General features: G+C 38.5%; 1 protein-coding gene across 1 annotated transcript; it reads right to left on the bottom strand.

The window, feature by feature from the left end:
• Positions 1 to 592: 592 nt before the first annotated feature.
• On the bottom strand, positions 593 to 4,189 carry LOC141648555 (small ribosomal subunit protein eS25-like). The gene is made up of 4 exons (XM_074457283.1): positions 3,922 to 4,189; positions 3,649 to 3,723; positions 2,525 to 2,659; positions 593 to 907 (listed from the first exon to the last, which is right to left on the bottom strand). Exons 1-4 carry the CDS (start codon positions 3,922 to 3,924, stop codon positions 776 to 778), a joined length of 345 nt encoding a protein of 114 aa, XP_074313384.1. The 5' UTR covers positions 3,925 to 4,189; the 3' UTR covers positions 593 to 775.
• Between the last annotated feature and the right edge of the window lie 14,248 nt (positions 4,190 to 18,437).

Raw genomic sequence — 18,437 nt, 5'->3', positions numbered from 1 at the left:
AAAATTGCATCGAGAACTAAACCATAGGTTAGATCCAACCGCCCTATTTTGTTGGATGTACATTGCAGTACCGGACAGTATACCAGAAGATACAAGATCCTAATTTGTAAAATGTTTCGGCATAAACAGCCTGTAGGACACAACGCCCTAATCGAATCAAGTTTGCAACAAATATCCTTATCGACCAAACCATGGTCGGACATTCTATCTTACAGAGATGCTAATAACAATAAAACCACCTAATCGAATCAAGTTTTCTGGAAGCTCCTATCGTTGCAAAATTTACATTGTCGAAGGCTCTACAACTGATCTAGCGCTGTTCACGAGTCATCCCGTCCATTGAACCTGCCCCATTCCGCCCGCTAAAAAAGCGGGTAAGGACAAGGCATTTTAAGGAAAATACAAAGGCCTAGCCCACTAACCAGTCCCAAACTCGCTTGTCCGTGGGCCAAAAATTAAACATAAGCCCAGCCTATGTCCGGCCCAAGCCCAAATTTGAACACCTCAAAACTGATCCTATGGCAAGAGGCAGTCATTAATCTCTCTCGTGATAGAAGTAGGAAAGGTTGAAAAATTCGTACAGCTCAATCGGTAACCAAAATGCCACAAAAGTGATCTTACATTGACTTAATAGTTCAAGATTTAACATTGTAAGGCGATTTAGAGACCGACAAAACAGTGTTTAAAGACTACAAAGTACATTGTTTCAGCACAAAAAGAAATAAAACTTTTAGTCCGAGTACTCAAACTAATGTCTACAACCAGAAAAGAACATCTAGGCAGCAGCAGGGACCTTCTCGTTGGTAGCACGAGTGTAAATCTGCAAGCTTGAATGATGTGCGACCATCTTGATGGTGCCTCTGGCCAAAAGGTCGCTGATGGCCCTCCTTGCTAGGGATCCATTAATCTGTACGGAAACAAGAAATGTGGCTCATTAATTGATGTTATAATAAAGGGAAAAAGAAAGCCGCAAGTGATTGGTTTGACTATTAACGAAAGGATACCAGATCGAAATCATATTAACAGTCAACAGCCAACATATTGGTGAAATTGCAGAACTGCCTAGAACCAAATGACATGCGTCGGAAATACAATACACTAGAACTAGTATTAGATGATATGGGAAAGGAGAAAAATAAAATTTCATTAGAGAAACCTAAAAAAAATATGATTATAAGATGACGGTTATATGGGGATTAAAAAAACTGTATATTTTATGAAGATGGCGATTAAGCATGAAAAATATCATTTTCTATGAAAAAATACGACATCTTTTCACTCAAACAGGGTTCAGATGCACACATTCAATCAGAATTTAAGACACTCATGTGACAAACATTCAGATCCGATGGATAAACCAACAGAAGATCAAGACAAGGAAAAGCGGTGGTGCTCAAAACAAAGAGGAAAATAGAGAAAATTATGGTGGTATAGTGAGGAAGAAGGGGCGGTGAGGGGTTAAAATAATAGAGCGGAAACTAAACATCCATACAATATTACAATGGTACGAGGGTAATGCATGAATTTCATAAATAGCTAGAGATAAGACTACCTTTAACTTCCTCCCGCATCTGCCACCACTACTACATCCTACTTATCAGTTATCCAGATTATATTCTTCCGTTACTAACAATCCTTATTAATCGCCCTTCTTTGACTCTTGTCTAAGGACATTCCCTCATCTTATCTCTTAGGGGGTGGGGCGTTTGGTTAAACGGTCTCTCAATAAAGGAAAGGAAAGGGAATGGGAATAAACTCATTCCCACCCTGAGCGACAACCATCACTACTACCTCAACTTCCCACCCCGGCGACCATAATCACCGGCTGACCCCATCACCAGAAAACACCCCTTAGACTGCCACCCTACCACAAAAACAGCCTGACAGGCCAACCGCAAACAAGCCCTCCCTTCCTGACCACCCCCGACCCATGTGTGAACCAAACAAGGTAATCAAAGGGTATTGAGTATCCCTTTCTTATTACCTTTCCAACGCAATTGTGCAAACCAAACACCCCCCTCCAGGGAAATCAATAGTTCCACAAACTATAACGGCCTAGCTAAACTGACGAGTAAACGAATCGACTGTGTTCAGTGTACTCAGAAACCAAAAAACCTTCGGTGATTATTGAAGACAGAGTAAAAACAATCAAAGAGTAAAATGCTCGTTTCCATTGTCATTTAATTCAAAAATAACTATGGTAAAACAACATCCAAATTGAGCCAAATACACCTATAGAAAACAGTTTTAGCAACTACGGTAAGTTATAAAATGGATACAAGTGCCAACGTATTGAATCTAGGTTTTTGGTCGTGGCAACATCCAATGGAGACCTTGATGAATTTGTTGTGTTTGGGGGTCGAGGCCAATATTTAAGACCATGTAAGTGCCTTAATTTAAAAAAGGTATCACATTTCACATAAGTAAAACACAATAAAAAAAGCATACAAGCTATAGTACCACACTAAACTAAAACAAAACAATCTATAACGAGGAAAAGAAAGAGAGAGGAGGAAAAACATACGCGGAAACGTTCAGAAAGAGTGGCAGCAGTGATAACCTTCTGCTTGCCAGCCTCAACTAGAAGCTTATCAAAGGTGGCATTGTCAAACAACACCAAGTTGTTCACCTTCTCCTTTTGCTTTCCCTTGCTCCACTTCTGCATTACCAAAAACACATCTTGAGAAACCGTCTCATACCAACTTTACTCAAATACTCTGTACATCAATAACTAGTACAGAGTATGTAATTTATTGTACGAGTCAGTCTCATTACCATCTTGTATACCCCATCCAAAATTTGTGGGGAAAAAAACATCTTTAGAGAAACCGTCTCACACCAACAATACTAAAAATACATTAATAACTAATCCGTATTTTATTATAGTATAAGTCAGACTCACGATAAGATTTTCCAAACACCATCTCATATACCCCATAAAAATGAGTGAAAAAAAGCATCTAGAAAACCGTCTCACACCAACAGTAAGTCTTGAGAAACCGTCTCATACCAACTTTACGGAAATACTCAGTACATTAATAACTAGTAAAGAGTATGTAATTTATTGTATGAGTCAGTCTCACTATAAGACTATCCCAACACCATCTTGTCTACCCCGTCCAAAATTTGTGGGGAACAAAACATCTTTTGAGAAACCGTCTCACACCAACTATTACTAAAATACATTAATAACTAGTCCGCATTTTATTATATGAGTCGGTCTCACAATAAGATTACCCCAACACCATCTCATATATCCCGTACAAAATTAGTGAAAAAACCATCTAGAAAACCGTCTCACACCAATTATTACTAAAAATACATTACTAATTAGTCCGTATTGTATTATAAGAATATCTCAACACCGTCTCATTTGCTCCATTACGAAATTTGCGAGGAAAACAACAGTAAAACAAGTTTATTGAGAAACCGTCTCATACCAACTTTTACCAATATACAGTAGTATTCCGTAATAATTACTCCCTCCGTTCCAATCATTTATCTACATTTTATATAAGCCGGTCTCATGATAACAATATTACAAGTGGGTGACACCATTAAGATTATCGTGAGACCGTCTCATATATACTTTAAAAAATGTGAAAAAAAAAACAGTAAAAATTAATAAACTAGTAAAAATGGGATGACCTTCTTCTTTTGCTTGCCGCCACCAGATTTGGCAGGCTTGGATGACGGTGGTGGGGCCTTCTCTTTCTTCGGAGCCTACATTTTCACATAAAAATTGATTAATCAGATCAAACAATCGATACACAAATAAATAAAATAAAATAAATACTTGTATAAGACGGTCTTATACGTAACATCAACCTAGTAATAATACTGATTTAGTTTGATTTCATATGTGAGACCGTCTCATACAAGAGGTAAGTAAAATAAAATACAAAGTATAGGAGAGATTACCATTGGAAATTAGGAATGAAGAAGGGTGGAGACTAGAGAGAGATGTGTGTTGTGTAAAATGTAAACTTTGAGAGAGTAGAGAAGAGTATGATGAAGCTGCGGAAAATCACTCTATATTGTTTCTAGGGTTTTTTTTGGTTGTGGGTGAATGTAGATTACTGGGTTGGGCTTCATCATAGTTGAGTTGGGTTTATTTTTATGGGTGTAGGTTGTGGAAAGAATAGATCATGGCCCAATGGACCCATTTCGTCTAGGAGCGAGCAAATTTAGGTCCGGATCGAACCCAGATATTGAATTTATTTTAGGTGCGGTTCTTCACCCTCATCCCCTTATACTAAAAAAGAATAAGAAATCTCTAAATTTTCCCGCTTAAATGAATTTGGCTATAATTGGGCTTTCTTTATATCATATATGTCATTGGGCTTTTATTATATCATATCTGTAATTGAGCTTTCATTATATTATATCTACAAGTGGATTATACTGAACGTTCCCTTTTTCACCGATTAATACAATTATATCTCAAACTTCATATGTATTTTCTTTAATATTTCTATCTAAAAATCCGCGCATTGATCATGGATGCGGCTGGTCCAAGATCGTTTATTTTAAGTCTAGGCAGAATGAACTGAGTCAAATTATTCTATGAGGTGCATTAACATTTTATCTTCAAAGGATTCATTATAGTTTTAGATCCATTTTAGTTTTAAGACTTCACCGAGCTTATATTTCGGTTTTATGACCTCACCGAAGCGTATATTTCGGATCGATTCTATCCATGACCGAAAGTTTTGGGTCCAATTTATGGCCCCACCTAATGGATATGTTATGTACTTATGTTAAATTGCGGTTCTTGAAATAAATAAGGAGGGCCAAGACTTGAAAATGTACTCTCATAGAAGAATACTCATAGTCAACCAACGAATCATGATGAGGCGAGTAATCCCCCTAAAACTAAAAGAATAAGAATAAGAAAACACAATTGTTTTCCGCCTAAATGCTTAGGCCTATAAGTGGGCCTATACTGAAGTCCAATTGCATTACAAAATATTATACTGAGATCTTGTGCAAAATATATTGAGGTGGTAACAATCTTCCTATTATTGGCCAATTAAAATTATGTTACATAATTTCCTTATTTTTCTCCACATAATCCCCACTAAACATGTCGTACAAAATACCTTTCTATTGCTAGATACTTATTATACTTATTTATGAATATTTTTTGCTGAAATTTTATTCTCTCCCAAAATACCTTTCTATTGCTATATATATACATACGACTATACACCATTAAACTACAACGAAGAAAAATACCACTTTCTATTGTTTGTAAGAATATGGAGAAAATAGTATTTTTAATTGTTTATGAATCGTCCGTTTAGACGTGTCGTATTATTTTCATATATGTTTCCGTTATAAAGTTAATATGCGATTTACTTACATTTCGTTTTTAACTCAATGCTCATATCCCCTAATAAGTAGTGACCTTATATTAGATTATGTTTTTGAATAATAGTCGGTTTTCATTATTTTTAATAATAAAAAAAGGTTCGCACAAAAATAATTTAATCTAAAAGTCCTTTAAATAGTACACTTTTTTTTGAAAATATTAGTAACATTATAACCAGTACATTAGAAATTATAAGTACAACTCTTTTATTTAAATATCTTAAATTCTCACTATAGAAGCCAAGCTCACAAATACTCGCTTTAGCTCTCAAATGCCGTGTTATAGCATGAGATCTCAACTAGTAATTTACTCATTGAAATATACATAAACTTAAACTTTTTTAGGAGGGCTTAACCCTCCTCCTACCTAACTAAGGTGTCCACTGATCTAAGGATTTTTCATATCTTAGTTGTTGATTAATGTTAATTGTTAGCCTACGTTTAAGTTACGAATTTTGAGTAAGGGGTTGTTTGGTTGATCAAGGAACTTAATTTTCCTAGAAAAATACAATTCATGGGAATTAAATTCCCTCATCAAATTCGGGTGAATTTCGGAAAAGTGTTTGGTTGCTCATGTAGGAATTAAATTTCACAGGAACTTCCAATGACCAAGGGGGGGAGTAGGTAAACAACTTCCTACAATGACAACCAAACAACCCATGTTTTTCAAAATCATGGGATTTTCCAATGCCTATGTTTTCTAAGTGGCAACCAAACGACCCCTAAGAATCCTCTCCATTACCTTAAAAGTAATGGATGGTCAATTACTCATCCCCTATCTACTAAATGAATAGGTGAACTCACAAATTTTCCCTCCAAAAAGCATCTTTTTAAATAAGGAAACTATTAATAATAATTGTATTCACTAAAAAAATAAGGAAGTTAATAATTATAATGTATTTCATTATATAATTCTTTTCATTAAAATTAATCTTTTCATCAAATTATATAATTTTCACTAAACACTAAAATATAATATTTTAATTAAAATATAAATAATACAAAACTATAAAATATTAAATCTTTTATTAATACCATTATTTAAGAATGAGTTGACTCATACTATGTATAAAAAAATAGAAATCGTTTTGATTACTTTCATGACAAAAAAAAAATTGGGAGAATTTATAAATTGTAATCATTAGTTTTGTGGTATAAAAAAAAATTTAAAAAAATATTTCAGCACATTACTCAATTCTCTTGGATTAACTTTCAGTTTTAATTTATTTTTTGCTCGAAACAAAACACAATAACGAGAAAAGTGAACAATGATACCGCTATTATTTTATAGTTCAAATTTACTCAGTTTTAATTTTACAATTCAATTTTTTTTTTCTCATAACAAAATATAATGACGTGAAATATGAAAATTTAATGAGATGTTAATTTAGTATGATTAAATAATACAAAAATAAAAATTCTATAAATACCGCGCATTCATTGCGCGGGATCTAAATTAGTAATATACTATTATAAAATTATTATAATCTATTCACCTCATCAGAATACTTGACTGTTTGATCGTTTTGAACAAAATTTGAACCGTTGAAAGATAATGGAAGAACGAGAGTAATGAAGAGAATCCAAACCAATGAATTTTAACCATTTCAATTCCTACACTCAAACATTTTTATTCACGGTAGTAAATTTTTGGTAAATTTAAAACAGTTCTACATTAGACTACCTCATTCTAAATAGGTCATCCTTCTGAGCATATAGTCATTTAAGAATATGTGAAATGCTCACAGAATGGAGCTATATATTTTACCATGACAATAATTCACGGTATTTTGATTTCAATATATATTTACAAATTAAATCCAAGCACACGTACAATTAATATCATTTCCATATAATACAGTACTCCATAACATTATTATTTTACCAGCACATGTATATTATTTTACCAACACACGTATACAAGGAATACACAAGGCATACAAACCTTATTACAAACGTAAAAATAATTACCTTTTATTTTCATATTTAATACAGTATATAAAAATTAAGTAGTAGTACGAGTCGAAATATCAATACATTGTATTCACTCATTTTTTTACACCTCGTGAACAAATAAATATATTACTATAATATTTATTCACGAGACGCGAAAATTGGAGTAAAATACAATTATTAATATTTAATCTCTTATTTTTCTCTTAATTAACATTCGACATAGCAGAAACAAGCAAATCCAGGGAAGTCAAAGTGGCAAGCACCCTCAGCTGCACCTTCATCGTCCACGCATTTCGTATTGCAATCTGCGGAATTGTCACAAAATCCAGTCCATGTATGGCTATAACTTCCACATAATTTTCCTTCTGCTATTGGTTGTTCTGTAAACATATTTAATTAATTAAATTAAATTACTTTGTCTAATGTTAAAAATAATCAAGGACCAAGTCAGGGTCGATTGATGCACTACTGATATTAAAACTTATTTGTCTCAATCATTTGAATTCAGTTATTTATTTGAGTTTATTTCATTAAAATACTTTTATGTTTTCCCATTTGTTTAGAATTCTACATCTTATTGTATAAATTGTAAGAATATAAAATCGATCATGGACTCCAACAATCAGTTTAGGCCCTGTTTGGTACTCGGCAGATTAATAATAGCAGAAGCAGATTGGTCAAACAGATTATAAATGACAGATTGAATTGACATGTTATGTTTCAATTTGCAGATTTAATAAAAGTGTTTGGTAATTAGCGTATTTAGGTTAATAGATTGTTGTATCTATATACGTAAATGGTTGACATATTCAATTTTCCCAATCTACTAATATGAATATGTTGGGTGGAGCAGCATATTGGGAAACAATAGATTCTACTGTTTCAATATGCCATTTACCAAACACGTAAATGAGTAGATTGGTGAGTCAAACATGCTAAAAGGCTTGGATATGCTGAAAATTCACTAATCTACTGTTTATCAAAGACCCCTATTTTTGGTTGAGAACTTGAGATGATTTATTGACAGAACAACTATTTTTTTACAAAAGTGAATGTCTCACGGTGTAAGACCATCTTATATTATACTCCCTCCGTCCCGGTCAATTGTTGTCCTTTTGTTTTGGCACAAAAACCAAGGAAAGAGGAAATGACCAATAACTAAATGACAAGTGGAATAAATTGAATGAGAATGATCAAATTACTCATCAAGTTCATTCTTAAAATAGAAAGGACAACAAATGACTGAGACACCCAAAAATGGAAAAGGACAACAAATGACCGGGACAGAGGGAGTAATTTATAATTTGTAATCATGTAAACTCTCTTAGCCTCTGAGAGTCCAAGATCATAAATTTATTCTTAAATTTGTAATTTTTCAAGATCAACAAAACTGTCCTCTCACTCTCCATGGTCAACCACACATATTTTATCAACAAGTTTACCCTTAATATACTTATCTAAAGTAGTTATTTAGTCATCAACATAATATATGTATGTATCACGGATTAAGCTATAAAGCTAAGTACAAACCAATCAGACCATGACTCATGCAAACATTATTTTTGAAAAAGTATTTACAATAATTCTACGATTAGAAATACAAGATTGATATTACGACCCTAGGTAGCTAGAATACGAACGTCGTCCGGGCATGCATGCATGCACGCACACGTATGAGTGTATGACACTAATAATGGAACTATGGAAGAGTGAAAGACCTTACCTAGTACGGTACTTAGGAGAAGAAAAGACAGCAAAAAAACAATGAAAGCGCTTGGAATGCCGAAGCCAGATTTAGCCATATTTTTCTTCTCTTATTATTAGCTTGTAAATACAATTATATAGTAATAGTAATAATGATTTGATGGTTTTAAGTTATTGTGGAGCTCACAGTTACAAATGCCGGTATTTATAGATAGTTACCAAGGTTATTTTGGTACCATAAGGTATTGTTAATCTGTTATGTTGCCACCTGCCATCTTTCTTACATACTCCTTTCATTCCAGTTATTTATTTGTCTTTGATTTTGGCATAAACACCAAGAAAAGAGGATGAGAGCAATTATTAGATGACGAGTGAACCAAATTAAGTGTGGGAATTCAGTTGTCCATTAAAGACATTCCTAAAATAAAAAGACAAACAAATGACTAGATAGTAGATACCATGAAATGAAATATGCAAACAAATAACCGGGAGAAAGTATATACATCATACATGAGAGACTTGAATTTGAATAAGTCGGCCATCTCAAAGGGGTATAATTTTTTTTTTTGGTGTTGGTTAGAAATATCTCGGCCCCTATCAATAGTTATCTTATTTTGAGTCTAACTGTTGTATATTAATGTATAAAAATTAAAGAACAATTAAATACAAATTTTATTATATTAGTATAGACCTCGTGCAAAGAATGTCGGATGTATATAGAGTTTTATTACTTTTTATAGAGTATTGTTTATAGATTTTAATTTAACAACTTACGGAGTATTAGTTTCATATTTCTCATCCGGTCATTTTGTTTTTGAAAAGAAAAAATAAATTTGCAAAATAATCAAGAAAATTAATTAAGTAATTTCATGAAATGTATATTTTAATGAAAAATAATTTTTGTATGCAGATTGTGAGCTTTAGAGTTGTATAAATTTTCAATCTATCAAAAAATTGAGCTCATTTGTAACCTAAGGTATCAATCAAATTAAACTCATTTATAAAAAGATAAATAAATGATTAATGAGACATAAAAAATAGTCTAATAATGGAGTACTAATAAAGCAAGAGAGTACAATGCAAGTGGGTGGGTAAGTGACGTTATCCATTTCTCCCCACTTGTACTATTCATTTGCATTTTGTGAGAGAGATATTGTCTGTCTTTAGCTTGTGATAGATAATGTCCGTCTTCATTAAGAATTTGTGGATAAAGAATTATACATTTGAATGGGTCAGTCTTAGACAATTTGTCTACCAAGAGACTTTTTAACTACTTTTAACCCTAAAATAATGTGATGCATCGTTTAAGATGGGATATTCATAGGTTAACATGAAGTAAAAAATTATAATTAAAATACTAGAATATTCTTATACAGTACAATGACATTAAATAAGCCGTCTTATCGCTCAAATATTTTTATTTCTGTTATTTTTGCGATCTCATTGTCTATCAAATTTTATATGGAGTATCTTTTCATTTGAAATGAAGTCAAATATCTGTTGATATGCTATTGGTCTAATTTACTCTATTTGATCCAATTATTTGTTTGCCTATTTCATTTTGGTGTGTATTAGTCAATTATTTGCATTTGCATTTTTATTTTAGAAATGTATTTGATGAGCAATTTAATCCTCTCCATTCAAGTTGGTCAATTTATCATCTCATAATTGGCCTCTTTCTATTACATTGATTTTTGAGCCAAAATCAAATAAAAACAAGTGAATCCGATAAACTTTCCGCGGACCACGCCCTACACTGTTATTCCCTTGTCAACAACCAACTAGACAACCAGCCTATAACAATAATTTTTCAGCAAATACAAACCCTAAATTGAAAAAAAAAATTAAATAGCGAAAATTTGATTCATAAGCATGGTATAGCAAATTGAAAATATATTTTACATCCAAACTTGGTTGATTTAAGAGGTTGTGTGGGTAGAAATCGAGAGAATTAGATTAAAGTTATTTTAATTTTTAATTAAGAGTATGCAAATGAAAAATATCACACATAAAGTATTGTAGTGAGTAAAATGTGTACTGCGAAAATAAACTCGTTTTTTTGGTCAAGCTTTGATCAATATCCATAAAAATCGAACAAATTTCGAAGCTAACCGGCCATTTACCTCTTTGAACATTGTCGATGTTAGTTAATTCAGGAGGACTAACTCATTAGCAATGGGCTTCTCCCCAAGAAGAGGGATGGGTTGTTAGAACTTAGAATAGATCATGGACATGTCTAGAGGGAAGCAAATCGAGCTAGCGATTAACTTGCAAATCAAGGTATTAGTATACACGACTTATGTTATCTTGGAAGCTCCGCCTTCTGATCTCCGAGTCATCTTAAGAGAAGACCTTATTAAGGACTTAAGGTTGCATTTCCACGCATTGTAGCTTCGGGTTCGTTCTTCGGTCCGACCCTGTATTATACCCTAAAAAACATTGCCATTGGCATTGAGATATTCAATACTTCCTCCATCTCGGTTATTTGTCTACCTTTAATCTTAGCACAATTATTAAAGCATCGCCCTTATATTATACCTCTATGATCATGATGGATATGGATAATCAAATCATACATTAAAAACACTCTAGATATAGAAAGATAAAAAATGTAAAACACCCTAGAATAAAAAATGTAAACAAATGACCGGACCGAGGGGTATTTTTTTTGTTTTTTCGTTTTGTTTTGGTGTTGATTAGAAATATCCTTTATTGATAGCTGGAGCAATCTGATCTCTTTCAGGTATTGAAAGCAATTTAATGGATTGACCCCTCCCAAATTTGACTTTTTCATTCGCAAGAGTCAAGAATCGAACTTGACTACTTATAACTACGGCTGAGTAAAACCGGATATCCGATCCGGATTTTAAAACCGGGTCGGGTATCCGAATTTAAAGTTATCATTTTTCTTGATCCACATCTGATCCGAATAATTCGGATATCCAAAAATCTGGAATACGAAATTTCGGAAATCCAGATTTCGAAAACCCGATTTGATCCGGATTTAAATGTACAGAAAATCCCACCGAGGCCGGTGGTATCGTGCTATTGGTATACTGGCAATTTCGGTCCATTTCGCATTTTGAGACCCACTAAAAAATGTAACGTCTTCGATCACATAAATTACAAGTCTTGATCCCATAAATTACAAGTCTTGATCGTATAAATTACAAGTCTTAATTGCATAAATTATAAGTCTTTATTACAAATTTCAAAACTAGTCTAACACCGCATAAACTAAACATAAAGTTTTCCCTCTTTTTATACGGAGTATAACTTTTTGAAATTCGGATCAGATTCTGATATCCGGTTTTAAGAAAATCACAATCCACATCCGATCTAGTTTATTCGGAAAAAATATTTCAGATATCCAATTTAAATGATATCCATATATTCGGATTATATGGTGGTGATAGGTGGACTTATGTGGGGTCTATTAGTGTGTAAAGTTAGGTTGGTTAAGGAGTGAATTGGTGTTTTTCTGATTTGTTTTTTCCTCTAATTCACTCCTTGACTAGACTTACTTTACACAACAATAGACTCCATATAAGGCCACCTATCACCACTATATTGGTAACCCCTAAAAAGTTTGTACTCCCAGCTTTCCAAAGAGTCTAAGAACATCTCAAATCGACCTCGTTTGCTATCTCAAATATCAACTTAAAGTCACCCTATTGCAAGTGGTTAAACTTTGGCCAAAATGTCGTGTATCACCAAAAAAAAATTATTAAAGGTTGTGTTTTACAAACTTTTTTTTAAAGGTGGTGTGTGGAAAAAAAAAATTTAAAGGTTGTGTTTGACAAAAAACCCTTAATCTATATATATCGGGGTAGTCTCTACTCTCCGACCCTATTGCACATGTACCTCAGTACCTCGCATAAACACGTGGTACATCGGAACTCGTGGAATAAGGATTTTCCATATCTTAGTTGTGATTAATGTTAATTGTTAGCCTATCTTTAACGTTACGTATTTTGAGTAAGAATCATCTCCATTACCTTAAAAATAATTGATGGTCAATTACTCATAATATACTATTATAAAATTATTATAATCTATTCACCTCATCAAAATACTTGACTGTTTGATCGCTTCGAATAAAATCTGAACCGTTGAAAGGTAATGGAAGAAAGAGAGTAATGGAGAGAATCCAAACCGATGAATTTTAACCATTTCAATTCCTACACTCAAACATTTTTATTCACGGTATCAAATCTTTTGTAAATTTAAAACGATTTTACATTAGACTACCTCATTCTAAATAGGTCATCCTTCTGAGCTTTTAGTCATTTAAGAATATGTGAAATGCTCAGAGGATGGAGCTATATATTTTACCATAACATTAATTCACGGCATTTCGATTTCAATATATATTTAGCATGCATATACAAATTAAATCCAAGCACACGTACAATTAACATCATTTCCAAATAATACAATACTCCATAACATTATTATTTTACCAACACACGTATACAAGGAATACACAAGGCAATAAGGCACTAGGTAGCACCAAAACGGACACGGACACGGATACGGACACGACACGGACACGTGACACGGCATCCCATGAAATTTAGGACACGGGACACGTTATTTAAATTTAATAAAATATATATTTTTTAGTTATAAGCGTTTGATTTTATTTTTGTAAAATAAATGTGATGGGGCATATTCTGCACCCTCTGACCGAGTCAACATATTGAGCGAGGTCAAAGATATCCACAGCAAGTCAACGACTTAGACAGCCTAAACCGACGCAGCCTGTCGGCCTGTCTCTTGTGCCTCGGCTGGGGCAACTAGCCAGCCGGGGCACATATCCGCGAACTCATATCCAAGACCCCTCGGCGGCGAGTCAACAGGGTCCGCCGGCCTGCCATAGGTCCCTCGGCCGAGGGTAGTTCAGTCTTTCCACCTGCTAGCCACTTGGCCACTTGGCCACTACGTGACAAAAGGTGAAAGTCTATAAATACTCCTCAACCCTCATTGAGGAAAGGATCCACAATTTAACCTAAGAATCACTATTCATCTGATAATATCTTCCTTATCTCTCTACAATACATACTTCGCCAAGTAACAACAATTTACCTCTCTAAGTTACTGACTTGAGCGTCGGAGTGAGTTCGCTCGGTCCAAAGCCGAGCCCTCAGTTTGTTCACTGTTTCAGGAGACCGAAAGGAGAAGCCAACCAAAGACGTCATTCTACAAGCACGGGTGGAAACAAATAACTGCTCTGGAATTACACCCGGAACAATTGGCGCCGTCTGTGGGAAAAAAGATACTAGAAGCTAGTCACATTCATTCCCAAACAAAAACCCACCCAAAAAGCTAAGAAAATGTCGAAACAACAAGAGGTATTCGTAACTGACGAAACCGAATTCTGCCAAGATGATACCGTCCACAATTCTGGGGTTGCGCAGCCCTCCACCGGCCGGGTAACTCAGCCCGAGTACGGGATGCCAATAATACCAGATACGCCGCTGCCTGCCAACCAGGTCACCATCATGGGACATGTGGTTGATGCAGCGAAACTGAAGCTACTCCTGGATATAATTGGTAGTACGCCGGCTCACACTGTCACACCGACAAGAGCGGCGGAACCCGTCTAGGAGACCAGGGCCCAGAATATGACTCCAAGAGACTTGAACGGAGCACTGGAGGAAGCTGGCCCTGTCAAGACGCCGGGGGAGCCCAGAGCGCTAGTGGTAAACCTTAGTCCTTCCCGCACTCGCGGGAGGACAGCGTCGCCGCAGCGCCGACGAGGCACCCCCCAGAGGAGTGAAAGAAGTCCGACTTACCAGAGTCGGGGAAGAAGCCCGACTCACCAGAGTTGGAGAAGAAGCCCTTCCCGCCACGGGGAGAGGAGCCGGACTAGGGGTGCGAGGAGTCGATCGCCGCGTGTCGTTCGACACGTGGTCAGACAGCCCCTCAGCACCTACGTCTTAGAGACCCCGGTGCCGACTAAGCTAAAGTTGCCACCCATAACATACAAAGGAGAAGGCGACCCAACCGACCACGTTGAGGCTTACGAGTCTCACATGTCGGTATGGGAGCAACCCGATGAGGTTTGGTGCCGAGTCTTCCCAACGACACTGCATGGGATGGCACAAAGTTGGTACAAGGGGCTACCCGACGGGTCGGATATCTTTATTCGCCGACCTAAAGGACACATTCCTAGCCCAATATTCTTGCAACAAGAGGAGGGTCGTGGAGACCTCGGACCTCCCGACTATCGACAGAGGGAGGCGAGTCTCTCCGGAGTTATGTGAAGAGGTTCGACGCCAAGGTTCGGCAGATTCGTGAGTGAACAATGAACTGGCGGCCTTCGCGCTGATGAAAGGCCTCCCAAGGGGGGACCTAAAGAATGAGCTCATCAAGTGCGGCGGCCTGAACCTGGAGTCCGCCAGGAAGATGGCCGATCAAGCCATAAAAGTGGAGGACTACCACAAAACCTGGTAGGCCCAGCCGAGGCCGAGCACTCGAAAAGAAAAAGCCGTCGGGAGGACAACCCGGATGAAAGACGCCGTGACAATAATAGGTCACGGTCCGACGATCTGCCGCGGAGCGCGAGCTCGGCGGGCGCCGGGGGAGTTCGGGAACGTACCACCAAAGGCGGTACAATGATCACACCCCCCGGTTGTATCTGTCTGCCCGAGGTCTTCGCCCTGAGCAAGGGCGAGGGCCAGAAGTGGGAAAGGCCCCCAAGCCGAAGGGAGACGGTGACACGAGCCGATCTTGTGAGTACCACGGCCACACCGGTCACCTTACTGACAACTGCCGTCATCTGAAGAATGCCATTGAAGAGCTGATCCGGAAGGGGAGCCTCGGCAAGTATGTTGCCAAAGGCCAAAAGACTGATGCCGGCGGCTCAAATATGAAATCCGTCTTCGAACGGATAGGAGTGATCCATGTTGTCATCGGGGGCAACGAGAACGGTGGAGTCCGCTCATGGGCACAAACGGCACTGAACGAGCATATCGGGCCATCAACTTTGTGCCCAAAACAGCGGTCCCCGCTTCCAACGTCCCCGACATGACTATTGGGAAGAAGGACTACGAGGGAGTCATCGCCCCTCACAGCGACCCACTTGTAGTCCACTTGGACATATCCAACCACCTGGTCAAGAGGTGCCTGATTGACACAGGCGTCTACACGAACATCATGTTCAGGGAGTGCTTTCTCAACCTCGGTCTGAAGGTTGAATACTTGAGCCCCTACACCAATCCGTTGTACAGTTTTTCCGGGGCCGGCCTGGTACCCCTGGGGTTGATCAGATTGCCAGTGATGTTCGGCGAGGGGGATGCGGCTAAGAATATCCTAGCTGAATTCGTGGTCATCGACGGCTCGTCCGCCTACAACGTTCTCATAGGCCGAGTCACTCTGAGCGAGGCCGACGTAGTGATGTCCATCTGGGCCCTGACACTGATGTATGTCTCGGACCGGGGGGAAGCGCGTAAGCTCGTCTCCAAGGACGAGAAGGACGAGGTGGTCAACACCCAGATATCCGCCAGAGGGTGCAACATGCAATCCCTCAAAGTTGCAAAGAAGTCAGAGAAGGGGAAGAGCCCATCCTTGCAGCAGGAGGGCGATCCGATGAATACCAACGTCGGCATGGTTGAAGGAACCCTGACCGACCAAGAAGAACCGCATCCCGGCATATGGGAAATAACTACTGACGGGTCCCCTACGGCGAACAGCTCAGGAGCCGGCATCCTTATCACCAGCCCAAACGGGGACGTGTTTAAGCACGCCTTGAAATTTACCTTCTCGGCCTCAAACAACGGATCCGAATACGAGGCGGTGATAAAGGGAGTCGAGTTAGCTAGGGCTGCCGGGGCGGAGCACGTCGTGGTAAAAACATGCTCACTATTGGTGGCCAACCGAATCAGGGGAGAGTATGAGGCTCGAGACGACGGGATGGTAAGATACCTGGAAAGGATAAAAGCCGACACCGCCAAATTGAAATTTTTCCAGATACAGTACATTCCCAGGTCCGACGCTCTCTCAAGACACACCGGCTGACAGACATGGAGGGTGCGCCTTTGATAAGCCATTGGGACGGACAATCTCGGGAAAAATTTTGTATAGCGGCGGAGGTGCCCGAGACAACTGTGGGCACCCCGACGCATGTTTGTATCTAATGAAGAATCATCCAAGTTTCCATCAAAGTGTTCATTTCCCCCCATAGTCACTATCAAGAAGCAGACGACACGGCAGTCACCCCAAGAAGTAGACGCTACGGCAGTCACCCCAAGAGGTAGACGCCGCAGCAGTCACTCCAAGAGGTAGACGCCACGGCAGTCACCATCAAGAAATAGGCGCCAAGGCAGTCACCCCAAGAAGTAGACGCTACGGCAGTCACCCCAAGAGGTAGACACCGTAGCAGTCACTCCAAGAGGTAGACGCCACGGCAGTCACCATCAAGAAATAGGCGCCACGGCAGTCACCCCAAGAAGTAGACGCTACGGCAGTCACCCCAAGAGGTAGACGCCGCAGCAGTCACTCCAAGAGGTAGACGCCACGGCAGTCACTATAAGGAAGCAGGCGTCGCGGCAGTCACTACCAGAGCTGTTGATACTCACGAAAGCGATCAACATGCCTTAGAAACGTTAAACACAGTTGAGATACGCACTCTAGACTGCCTCGGCCAAGCCGAGGCGGAAACAAAAAGAAGCGCTCAATTAATAACGTAAGAAGACAACTCAGACGAAGACAAGAAAAGACCTCGGCCAAGCCAGAGGCAAAATAAGCAAACTCTTAATAAAAATGATAACAGGTTACAAGTAAGGAAAATACAGACGACGGTTGTCCCCATAAGGATAAGCCAAGACACAACCTACCAAAGTTGTACAAAATACAAGGAAAAGAAAAGCAAAAGGTTACAAACATATCATTTAAGCGCCAAAAGATGGCAGGGAGGAAGGCTTAATAATTGGCCCCCGAACAGCTGAAGCTATCCGAGACGCCGGGTGAGCCTGGTGACGACCGCCCGTCTCCCTATGCCTGTTCTTTGCTTGCCATCGGCGGCGTTAGCGATCGTCCTTAATGGGCGACCCGAAACTGTCTTGGCGGTCTCGGCTTTCTCGGCGGCCCTCGGCCTCGGCTTTCTTGGCGGCCTCGGCCTCGGCGACCTCGGTGCCCCTTGCCTCTCGGCTTCCTCCTTGGCCGCCCTAGTCTTCTCAGCAAGAGCTGCCTTCTCCGCGGCCACCTCCTCCTCCTTCTTCACCCTTACCTCCTCCTTGGCTTTCTCCTCCGCGGCTTTTTTTTTAGCTTCGAGCTTGTCCTCAAATAGCTCGTCAAATTTGTCCCACGGAAAGGAACCATCAAGGGGGAAGAGCTCCCCAATCACTTCCCTGGCAGCTTCTTCGGCCAGGTCCCGGTATTGGGCGCACATGTTAGGGAGG

Source organism: Silene latifolia, chromosome 3 (genome assembly GCF_048544455.1).
Source record: "Silene latifolia isolate original U9 population chromosome 3, ASM4854445v1, whole genome shotgun sequence".
Taxonomy (NCBI): Eukaryota; Viridiplantae; Streptophyta; class Magnoliopsida; order Caryophyllales; family Caryophyllaceae; genus Silene; species Silene latifolia.
Note: the sequence above shows the minus strand (reverse complement) of the source record. Positions and strands in the feature narration are given on the sequence as shown.

Coding starts and splice junctions, on each gene's coding strand:
- LOC141648555 (XM_074457283.1), bottom strand. Junction 2,660..3,648: donor GCGGCAAGCAAAAGAAGAAG/GTCATCCCATTT, acceptor TTGGTAATGCAG/AAGTGGAGCAAGGGAAAGCA. Junction 908..2,524: donor CTCTTTCTGAACGTTTCCGC/GTATGTTTTTCC, acceptor GTTTCCGTACAG/ATTAATGGATCCCTAGCAAG.